At 35.0% G+C, this 12,705-nt stretch overlaps 1 protein-coding gene across 6 annotated transcripts in view; it reads right to left on the bottom strand.

The window, feature by feature from the left end:
• LOC114332654 (beta-1,4-galactosyltransferase galt-1) overlaps positions 1–12,705 on the bottom strand; it is a 226,806-nt gene that overhangs the window by 19,967 nt on the left and 194,134 nt on the right. For all 6 annotated transcript variants that reach the window (XM_050653548.1, XM_050653559.1, XM_050653554.1 and 3 more), the window contains one exon: positions 363–617. In XM_050653548.1, coding sequence (XP_050509505.1) covers positions 363–617 — 255 coding nt within the window. The remainder of the gene's footprint in view (positions 1–362; positions 618–12,705) is intronic.

Below are 12,705 nucleotides of genomic sequence, written 5' to 3' on the forward strand. Positions count from 1 at the left end.
CAGCATTTTTTGCATTAATTGTTTTAGTTCAGAGAACACAACAAGAAATTACTAAGCATAAACTACAATTCATCGAATGAGTCGATTTTTTTGCTTTCAAGTGTAGTTTACCAAGTTCAATTTCTATAAATTTTCAATAATAACAGATTTATACGTCGTTAGGATAATCAAAGCACTATATTTGTGAACATTCAATACGCAGTAATAGTTTTCTGGCACCAAACACAAAAGAAATGACAACTTTTATTGGCACATTATGCATTACAATAGAGTCCATTATCGCCACCAACGAATTAACTCACCATACATCCCGAATACATACTGGAAATCTGGAAATTACCATATCGCGACAAGGCACTTACCCTATTGTATTCGAAGTGCAGCGGCTTGACACAAACACCGAACTTGTAGGGGCTCGAGAGGCCAGCGCCGCCTCCGGAGCTGCCCACCCCCACCGCCCCCGATGTTTCGTTATGGTTGTTAATGACCGCCAGCAGGTTCGCCGGCGGGTCTCTGATCCTGGCCACGACGCTCACCGCCACCGGGATGGTCTTGTTCGTCAAAGGACACATCACAAAGACCGCGCTATATTTGAGGTTCCAATTTTCTCGGACGACCTAAAACAAAACAGAGATGTTGACGATATAAAAAAGATCAAGTGTTGGGAAATAAAAGCGATCAAAAGATTTGTTATACCATATTTCGTACGTTCTTAGTTTAATCCAAATAATTAATAATATCAATAAATGTATGTTGGATATGGTGTTGCATAATATGTTTATTACAGGTATAGTTACTTTATTATTAAGTTGGTAATAAACAGGGTCGTTCCAATGTAGTAAATAAACATTGATTGTTGAAGTTATACTTCTTTAGGCGCGATTGAGATTGAGGGTGAATTTATATTGATCTGTACGCATGCGCACACCGACAGTATGGTATTAGTCGTTATACGGGCTCTGATTGGGTGTTGAAATGATCTGTCAATAATAAATAATTGTTCAATATGAAGGTAAACAAATGTATAATATATTAGTTTTATTGTTGTGAGGACAGAAACAAAAAAGTTTATAATTATAGTGACATTTAAATAATTTTTAAAAGCAACAGGTACGTAATAATTGTAAATGTATCATAGGTACCTACCTATTTGAACCTACCAAAATGCATAGTATGTAATACTTTTATTTACATAATTTGATTGCCATCAAAATTTCTATCAATGTTCACCTAATATATTGTTTTCTTACTCTATGTTTTGTTGTATTTTTTCAATTCTAAATCATTTCAATTCAAAATCAGAATAATTTAATTTAATTCAAAAATGTCAAAAGCTTAATCCGTTTAGTTAGTCGATCTTCGCACATAATGACACATTGCCTCCGTGGCGAAGCGTTCAAGGTGAATGAACCCCAATATACCAACCGCGCTGATCGCTGGTTCGAATCCCAATAAAAACTTTTATTTTTTTTATATACATTTTATGATTGTAAGTATATTTATTATATAATTTTATTTTCAGAAAATACGTATTTAGTTAAAAAATTTACCGACAATTAATGTTCAGAAATCATTTGTGGCATTTTTAATGTGTTTGTGTGTGTTTTATTCTTTTATTATTTTAATTTGTGGCACTGTTTTAATAAAAATGTTTGAGAAATAGTAAGTATATATTAGTTTAATATTTAAATAAAATATGAATAAAAAGTATATTAATTTCGTTTAAATCATATAATAGAAGTATAACTTCTTACGTGCGTACAAAGTACACACACATTCTTTTTTTTTAAATGAGTTTTTATTCATTAACCTTAATAATTTATTATTAAAAGTTAATAATACCTGCATTTTAATATATCAGAGTTTTTAAAAATTTCAATGTGTTTAATTTCAAAATTAAATTAATTAAATTTTCTGCGCAAAAATTTGCAAAAAAAAATGAACCAATAAACTTAGTTTTTGTGCTCTTTTCAAATGTGCAAACGGATTTTGAAAATTTCAATATACAGGGTGTTGTTTCAAGGTCATAACTACTTTATATTTTTTGTTAATTCGACCTGGATTTTTCCTGTGATTTGTAAGTCGGTCGTTCTAATGTAGTTAATAAGTATTGATTATTTTTAAAATGAGTATTTATATTTATTAATTAACTTCGTCATTTTGGTGCTACATCATTTTGGTTCTTTTGTCTAATAATTTCGATGTCATCAATCTTTTATTAGCATAGTATGTACGATTTCCACTGGAAATACGTACATTAATTTCGCTACTTACAGAATTCTTCTGACTGATTTCTGGGCCCAGATATGAGAAGGCATCCACACGTCCAATAGTATAGTTGTCTATCACTTTATTATTTTCATTCCCAGGTGTTCTTTTGATGGTCATGTACTTAGTTTTTGTTTCGTGTATTTTAAGCCCTCTTTTTTGTGCCTCAGGATCAATTTCCTTTAACGTTTCCATTAGTCGTGTCTTGGTTCTACTAATAATGGCGACATCGTCTGCGTATGCAGTAATTTGTACTGTTTTGGTATTTATATGGCCTGTTACATTGGTTTTTCTGATGACTGCCTCAAGAACTAGGTTGAACAGCAAAGCTCAAAGTGCGTCTCCCTGTCTCACCCGCATGTTGATGTCAAACAGGGGAGACAGTTCTCCATCTACTCTAACTGCGGCTTTTAAATCCTGCAACGTCATTTTTTATGAGGCTGATATATATTTTTTTGGTATGCCTAGATTACGGAGGTCTTCCAGCATTTTGTCTCTATTTACACTATCAAAAGCTTGTTTAGTCTATATACAGTGTGTGATCATATTATTAGAGCCACCTAGTAAAATTCAATGTTTTAGAGGAAGGGTATATAATTGGGCTGTATCATATATTAATGCATTTGTTTCCATTTGGCTGTCTTGTTACACTTTATGAAAGTGCAATAAATAGTCTGACAATGCTGGCAACACGCATGTGTGGCAATGCGTGACTCAGATGTCATTGTTTTTCAGTGCTGCCCAGCCTAGCTTGCAATTCGTGTGCATATTATTTTGTATTCTTGGTGTTTAGGGTTATAATAAACTTTGTGAGTTTCCATTGCTCTCTAGTGATATTCTGACAGTCCTATAATATATTTTGTGAATTTAGTAAAAATTGCGCGTTCTTTACACTAGTGGTACCAGAACATCATGGGAAATCCAAAGACATCTCACCAAGGAAAATAGCAGAAATAAAAACTTTAATATTCAATACTAATCACTCCAACAGAAACATAGCATCCATTTCTGAAGTTTCAAAGGCAACGTGGATCGTATAAAGAAAAAAACTTAGATACCATTATTAAACAAAAGTAAAATTTTTGGAGGTGGCTCTAATAATATGATCACCCACTGTACATATATAGTTCTATGTCGTATTCATAAGATTTTTCTTGTATCGTTCTTAGTATGAATATGTTGTCTGTAGTGGCTCTATTTGGTCTGAATCCATTTTAATAATCATCAATTATATATTCGAAGTATTCTGACAATCTATTGTAGATAATGCCAGAAAGGATTTTATATATTACATTTAGCAATGTAATTGGTCTGTAGTTTTGCCATTTCCTCTTATCTCCTTTTTTATATATTGGCTGTATAAGACCAACTGCCCATTCTTCCGGCGTTTGCTCCTTGGTCCATACCAACTTTATCAGATAATGGATTCTTCCCCAGAGTTCGGATCCTCCATATTTCAACAATTCTGCCGAAACTCCGTCCGTTCCTGGCGCTTTACTGTTTTTTAGTTTCTTTATTATTTGAACTACTTATTCATAACTCGGATTTTTAATGTGCTGCTCCGCCGTATAATAATGATATATTGTCTCGTTTTGATCATTTCCATTGTCTGCATTTAAGTTTTCCTCGAAGTATTCTTTCCTCGTTTTTCACGTTCACGCTAAATATTATTTCGGGCCCGTGCAAAAACGTCATACCCAGCGACAATAAGTATTCACTTAAAACAAAAACAAGAAAAACGAGATAGAAAGAGAGGAAGAGATGGAGCAATATATATCCCGTCATATCCCATTTTTCTTGCACTAAACCTACCCAAATTGACCTTCCAGCAATTAAGGTAGAACCGTTCGTAGACTTGTTGACGTATATTTGCGTTGAGCGATGGAACGAGAGAGATAGATATGCGGCAGAGACGAGCAAACAAGAAGGTACATTAGTTTGAGGATTTCCTGTTAGGATTCGTTGTAATGTTATTCAGACAACGCCGACTATTAATCATTTCTAGAAAGTAACGTTTGTATGAGGCATTCCGGACAAGTTTCGAGCGAAGATTAGCAGGAATATTGAAATTCTTTCTGAAGTTTCCAAATGGCGCATTAGCTTTAAACAAGAAAGGATGAACGCGAATTCTGGAGCTATGAATTTATAATGTGGCAAGATGAACCTTTAATTAAAATCCCGCATCATAACTTTCTTTCCAGTTATTTCTACGCTAATTAATTTTATTCTTTTATATAATTAATAAATTTAAATAATATTACTAATCACTCTTTTCATGAACATGTCGAAGTTGAAGATTTGATATTATTATCCCAGGCAACGAAGCCGAAAAATGAACTTGAAAAATGGAAATATTACTGCCGCTATTTTTGAATTGGAATATACGGGGGAAGTCAATAGAAAAGGCGTACCATCTCGTCGGAATCGAAATTTTTATTTCACCATGGTGACGAAGTGATTATGTCACATAAAATCAAAAAGTCCAACCCCCATTTCAATACAAAATCTCCTATTTAATATTAATGACCAAACCTTAAGAAAGATCAGTCAATTTTTAACAATATTTCAAATTAAAATATAAAATAGTAATTTGACGACAATCATATTACAATATATTTAACGAAGGGAATATGGAAAAGTCCAGAATCCAGACCCTTTGAAAAGAGGATTCCCTTCAAATTGCAGTCTAAATACGAGAACTGGCCAAGTACCTAAGAGGTGGAGGCCAAGAAACTAAAGGAAGAAGAAGAAGAATTGCGCAATTTGAAAATACTTGAGTTTTCATTTCATATTTTTTGTTTTGTTTTAATTTTATGTCCAACCAATTGAAAAATGGCCTCGAAAAACACTAAAATTCGCGTTTTTTTTTCATTTTTAATTAGATAAATGAATTTTACGCGTGATTTAGTATGATATTTAATTTCAAATATTTCATTCAAAAGAAACTTTTTGTTTATTCTAAGGGAGTTTTCACCCTCGGATATAATGAGTAAAAATAAAATATTTATTAGTTTTCTCAGAATTCGAAAAAGATAAATGCATTTAAATAGCATAGGACCAAGATTTTGCGCCTACGCCCTTAATAAAAAATCATGACGCTGTAAAATAGCTTCGATGTCCACGAGATGGAACGGCTTTTCTATTGACTTCCCCCAGATATTCCAGTTGAAAAATATAATTTTTCCATTTTTAAATGCTTCGTTTTCTCGAGTATTTTCAGAGTGCTTGAAGACAGCCATCATTATTCCTCTTCATAATGGTGGTGAAATATCTAATATGTACCTGCAATTATAGACCTATTGCACTACTACCGGTACTCTCCAAAATTATTGAGAGACTCATAAAAGCCCGACTTATGTCCTTTCTCGTTGATAACAAGATTTTATCACAAAATCAGTTCGGCTTTTTAAATAATAAATGTACCACCGATGCCATGTTTTCTGTACTACATGAGGTTTATCAAGCACTGAACAATAATCTTCACACTGCCACCGTTTTTTGTGACTACGCCAAAGCTTTTGATTGTGTAAATCACAACATATTAATAAAAAACTAAATTTCTACGGAATTCGAGGTATTTCTTTAGATTGGTTCCAATCTTACTTGGATGATAGTAAACAACAGGTTAGAGCAAATGATACAGACTCTAGTCTCAAAAACATTGTATGTGGGGTACCTCAAGGTTCAGTATTGGGTCCTCTACTTTTCCTTATCTTTATTAATGACATCACTAGTTTAAAAATCTATGGAAAAATCTTTCTTTTTGCTGACGATACCAGTATTACTTGGAGCAACTCAAACATTGCAACTCTTCATGCTGCTATAACTTCTGATCTACTTACAATAAACACCGGGTCTGACTCTAATTTACTCTCATTTAACCTAGATAAAACAGTAGCATTGTGTTATAAAGGAGCTCTTCAACCCTTACCTCTTAATAACAGCCAGATCAGTACCGTTGATTCTGTAAAATTTCTTGGTATTTTTTTAGACAGCAACCTTAAATGGTCCCTCCATGTCGATGTGTTAAGAAAGAAACTATCTTTCAGCTTGCTATGCTATAAGATCTGTTTCAAATGAACTTGATCTAACATCTTCCAAAATAACATATTTTTCTTTGTTCGAGTCAAATCTTCGTTATGGTCTTCCTTTTTGGGGTTCTGGTACAGCTGCCCAATTCGATGTTATTTTCAAATTACAAAAAAGAGCAATAAGATATCTGTTTCACCTCAGAAGAACAACACATTGCAGAAGTTCAAAGATCACGGAATTTTAACCCTTCCATCTTTGTATATTTTAGAAACTGTTTGCTTAATTCGTAAACATCTAAGTAAGTAAGGTATGCTTTATTGTCAAAAAATTTTATCAATTTGTGGACAAAGCTTATACAAAATAAAAAAATACAATAAAAACAAAAAATAATAAAAAACTACAAACAAAACAAAAACAGAAACAGACACCAAGTAAATGGCGTGAGTTATACTACTTAATATAATTTTATAGTTATTAAGTACACATTAAAAAATTAAAAATTTTGCAAACAATATGTATACAACGTCAGAGCAAAAAGAAGGCGAACGAGGAAAAGGGAAAGTAAATCAAAAGTTCTATGCCGCTGCAAATATGTACAAAAGTACTCGAAAGTAATAATCTTGCAAGTCAATTTGCTGAATTCAAATCGTTTATAAAAAAGTCATTCACTGTATAAAAAGCTCTCTCCAGCAAATAAGTTTTCAAGGCCTTGCGAAAAGCGGGAAATGCTGCAATAGATTTGATGTTAGATGGCAGGTGATTGTACATTTTTCTCGAATTGTATAGTATAGAGCACTTAACCAGCTCAGACCGTGGGGTTGGCAGATAAAGATTATGCTCCACGTTTCTAAGGGGATAGTTGTGAGTGGGTCTCTCTGGGCCTTCTGATGCATGTTTGTGGATTAAACAAACGGATTCAAAAACAAACAAAGAAGGAGAAGAGTTAATATTTTAAATTTTTTAAAGAATTCTTGGCAATGAGCTCTGCTATTGAGTCTCAGGGAGTAACGAAGAGCTCTCTTTTGTAGTTTAAAAATACGCTCAAACTGAGTCGCACAACACGTACCCCAGAATGGAAGGGCGTATCGAAGATGAGACTCAAAAAGGGCATAATAAACGGTCCTAGATGTTGACAAATTCATTTCCGTAGCAACTGATCTTAGCGCAAAACAAGCAGAACTTAATTTTTTATGTAAGGCATCAATGTGCAAGTTCCATTTTAGAGACTTATCCACAATAAGCCCTAAGAACTTCACCGATTCAACTACCTCTAGACTGTTGTTATTAAGTACTAAATGTTGCATCATACTGTTGTAAGGTAGGACTTTGGTTTTAGAAACGTTCAATAACAGGAGATTCGAATCGCACCACGATTTAATGGTGATTATGTATATCAGAAACAATATAGGGCCTAGAACTGAACCCTGAGGTACCCCACATTCTAATGGCATGCAAGAAGACGTCTTCGTGTCAACTCTTACAAACTGACTTCTTTCATTAAGATATGATTTAAGCCATTTAATAGCCTTTCCCCTAAATCCATAGTGCTGTAATTTGTCAGTCAAGATGTTATGGTTTACACAATCGAATGCTTTAGAGAAATCACAGAAAATTGTTGCTGTAGAGTAATGGTTGTTTAGACTGGAGTAAACATGATCGAAAAGGAAGAACATAGCATCATTCATGCATTTGTCACTCAGGAATCCAAATTGATGTGGAGTAAGCAATTTGTATTTCAACAGAAAAGATAAGATTCTTTTTTTTACCAGACTTTCAATTATCTTCGACAACGTGGGCAGGAGTGCAATAGGGCGATAATTCGAAGGAAGATCTTTATCGCCTCCTTTGTGTTTAGGAATAATTATCGCTGTCTTAAGGCAGCTTGGAAAAACTCCAGTTTCGAATGACCTGTTTATTAAGGTAGTAAGATGGTTTAAAGTGCAATCAGGTAGAGCAGAAAACATTTTAAGAGTCAGTCCCAGATGACGATTTATTTTTAATGTCATTTATTGTAGAGCGTAGTTCACCTAATACTATGGGTGTAAAAAAGAAACTATTTACATTCCTATGAGAAAGATATGAAATCGGATCCTGAGAAGGAGGTATAGTATTTGTTAAATTTTTTGCCACATTTACAAAGTAATTGTTCAGGGTCTCAGGAGTCGGGATTGTGGTGGGAGAAGAAGTCTTATCTCTCAGTTCATTTACGATAGACCACGTTTCCTTAGCAACATTACCTGATTTAGCCAGCCTCGCATTGTAATAAATTTCCGTGGCGGTCTTTATGGCTTTACGGTAAATTTTCTTGTAAATCCTAACGTAATCATGGAAGGATATGTTGTCCGAGAATTTTTTTAGGTACGATAATGAGCGCATGTTCTTTGCAGATATACGTAGACCTCTAGGGTTTACGATGTTTAGTTTTGATGGGCCTAAGAGGAAAGGATTCGTATGCCAGACCAGACAATAACTTTATGAATCTAGAAAACTCGATGTCGACATCAACAGAGCGGAAGTCCCAGTCAGTTGTTTGACATAGGTGTTAATCACACAGACATCTACAGACATGTCTTTCCACCAAGACCTAACCATGACTACTTCAAGAGAAATTCTACGTTTAACGTCTATTTGCCAACCCCGTCCTCGGAGTTAGTAAAGAAATCTAAATTATATTCCGCAAAAAAACTTTACAACCATCTCCCTCTACAACTTAAATCTGCAGCATCTTTGCCCAAATTCCGTAAACTGACAAAAGCCTACCTATCTGAAAGACCATATTATTCAGTAGAAGATTTTCTTAATCAATAACTAAGAAATTTATTACAGTACCCTTTGCACAAGTAGTATTTTTATTATTTTTTTTATCTATATTTGGGTGTCATATGCAGCAGCTTAAATTTTAAAACTTTTTTTATTAATTACTAGGTAGACTATGCATTTGCAATTTATTTTAAATTTAGAAATTGATTATATTTGTGTTTAACTTCATTATTGTCCAGATTTAGCCATACGGCTCACACTCCCTCTAAGGGGAAAATTGACTCATCCCAGATACCTACGGTATCAAAAGGATTGAGCTCTGGTGGGACTCTTTCCGTGTTATCGAGCCCTAGGTGACTTGGAATGCAGGTGTATCTCCCAAAAATTTTCGTACACTTCTGGCCGTCGCAAGTAGTACAGCTTTCTGCATGGTCTTATAAAGATGTTCATTGAGACCCAGCTTTTTTATGCTTTCGAGGAGGGTCTTCGGAATGACTCCAGTAGTAGATATAACAATAGGTATCGTCTGGGTACTTTGCATTCTCCACTGTCTCCGTATTTGAATTTCCAGATCTCTATACTTGGCGATCTTTTCAGTAAATTTACTACGTAGATTATTGTTGTTAGGTATCGCCACATCAATTAGTGTTGTTTGTCTTGTTAATTTATTAACTAGTACGAGATCTGGTCTATTATGTGCCACTGTTTGGTCTGTGAGCACACTGCGGTCCCAGTATAGCTTGTAGTTGCCATCCTCAAGCATACTCTCAGGAACGTATTGATAATATGGGAGATGGTCCGTTTGGAGAAGTCCCAACTTGTTAGCTATCTCTTGATGAAGGATTTTTCCCACTGCGTCATGCCGTTCCTTATATTCAGTTGCAGCAAATGCCTGGCAGCCCCCTGTAATATGTTGGATGGTTTCTTGGGCTTGACATCCATATCGGCATCTGTCGTTTTGAACCTGAGGGTCTTTGACGATATATTTCAGGTAATTTCTGGTTGGTATAACCTGATCCTGAATGGCCAGTAATGAACCCTCCGTTTCAGGGAACATCTTTCCTGATGTCAACCAATAGTTCGACGCTATATTGTCGACATAGTCTTGGCTAACTTCATTGGGATGTCGCCCGTGCAGAGGTTTACCCATCCAGGTGCGCAGTTTTTCATCCTTAGTAAGGTGGTTTATGCGCATTTCTGGTTCCCTCAGTTTGATCGGTGTTGTGTCATCTACTGCGCAAATTGCGCGGTGTAGAGTAGATGTCTCAGCCTGCATCTGAAAATAAGTTCTTAAATTAGCAATCTGTTTATCTAATTGCTCACCTATATCCATAAGTCCTCTTCCTCCTAAATACCGGGGTAATGTCGTTCGTTCTACTGCACTTTTAGGGTGGTGTTTTTGTGCCTTTGTGAGGTGTGTTCGTACTTTTCGCTGAAGATTTTCTATATCCGTTTTTGTCCACTTAACAATACCAAATGAATAGCTAAGCGCGGAACAAGCGTAGGTGTTCAGTGCCTTAAACAAATTTTTACTGTTAAGCTGTGAACGAAGCAGCTGTTTAACCCTTCTTATAAACTCAGTAGTTATCTCAGTTTTCATTTGCTTATGGTCAATTTTCCGCGCCTGCTTTACTCCAAGATATTTGTACATATCGTTATCGCCCATGGCCTCGATGTTCTGGCCATTTTGCATATCGAATCCACCGGGCTGTACCTTTCCTTTGACTATATTCAAAACACGGCACTTGTCTAGACCGAACTGCATACTAATATCATTAGAGAATGTTTCTACAGTTTTTAGCATCTCTTCTAGGTGTTCTCGAGTGGAAGCCATTAATTTCAAATCATCCATATACAACAGATGATTGAGCTTCGCTACTACAGTATTATTGCTTTTAATGCTAAAACCTGAGTCTGTGGAGTTTAATAGCTGGGAAAGGGGGTTCAAAGCTAAACAGAACCACAGTGGACTCAACGAGTCTCCTTGAAACAGGCCCCGGTTGATTGCGATATTTTCGGTTTCAATATTGTTTTCACCAGGTATTTGGAGGTGAATTTTAGTCTTCCAATCTCTCATTATATGCCTTAAAAAGGTCACTATGTTATCATCGACCTTGTATATTTTCAAAATATCTATTAGCCATTCATGCGGTACTGAATCAAAGGCCTTTTTATAGTCAATAAAAGCAGTAAAAAGATTCCTTTTTTTAGTGAATGCCTGGTTAGAAATGACTGAGTCGATGATAAGCTGTTCTTTGCAGCCCATGGAACCCTTAGCGCATCCTTTCTGTTGAGGCTCTATGATATTGTTTAGAGCACAGTGTTGGTAGATACGCCGGGTTACACAGGATGTGACCAATTTATACAAAGTTGGAAGACAAGTAATTGGGCGGTACTTGGATGGATCTTGGGTGTTATTTTGATCCTTGGGTATTAAATAAGTAGTTCCCTGAGTTAGAAATGATGGTAATTCCTGCGGATTAGAAATAACATGATTAATTAATGTTGATAAGCACTCATGAATACTCCAAAACTTTTTAAGCCAGAAGTTCTGAACTCCGTCTGGTCCAGGAGATTTCCAGTTATGAAGCTCTTTGATGACATTTGAGACTTCTTCAGTCGTGAATGGTTCGTAGTTAGCAGCGACGTAGTGGTGACAGTTGTGCGTCGTATCTTCTATCCGTCGTATTCTATCATTATTGTTATTATTATTGTCAAAATATTGACGATTTATGTAATTTTAGTAAATTGGATTGTTATTGTTTTGTTTTCTTGACTTTTATAAGCTTGGTCGATAAAATTGTACAATTTTTCATGACAATAAAGCATATTTCTTTTGATATGGCTAAGGTCTCCGCATCTAGATTTAATTTACTTAATTTATTTTAATTTTATCACTTCCCTCATACACCCCATCATTAACATTTCGGCGAAGGGCATTCGATTTTCTCCGTTCTTTATTAAAAAGAAAAACTTTAAAAAGTAATTTTCTCAAAAGAGCGCCTTTTGCTCGCCGATTCCTGCTAAATACATTATGAAGGTAAAAAGTGCAAAAGGAAACCTCATTCAAAAAGGGAATTTAATATACGCTCAGGCTCAGGTCCTTTAAGCCTCTGGACTCGTACGCAAAGTGACCTTTCTCGGAAAGCTCGAAAGAGGTAATAGTTTTATTTTTTGATCTCCGAAACCCGAGTATGGTGCACGTGCACGTCTTTTCACGAACGTCGTTTTTGTTCTTAATATTGGGTTTGTCACAAAACACACGCTGCTACATAACGTCAAAAGAAAACTATTTAACTATAGGAAATGATAACATCATAATAATATATGGGAAACTTTTTTATTCTTAAATTTTACAAAAAAAATTATTCTTCATAAAAAGCTCTGCATGGTCAAAAACCATGCATGCAACCATTAGATATCAAATTTTATCAACCTTATACGAGGTAGGTATGTCAAAAAATATGAATTTCGCTAAAGAGTAAAGTATCTTTAAATCCATATTTTTTGACGTACCTCGTATAAGATTAAGGGCACGTTCATTTGTCATGTGAACGCACCTTTATTAAAATCCCACTTGGGCTCCCCTACCATTAGATTTTTGACCAGTTATCAATAATAACTTTTTTTCGTAAAATTAACAAT

Source organism: Diabrotica virgifera, chromosome 1 (assembly GCF_917563875.1).
Source record: "Diabrotica virgifera virgifera chromosome 1, PGI_DIABVI_V3a".
NCBI lineage: Eukaryota > Metazoa > Arthropoda > Insecta > Coleoptera > Chrysomelidae > Diabrotica > Diabrotica virgifera.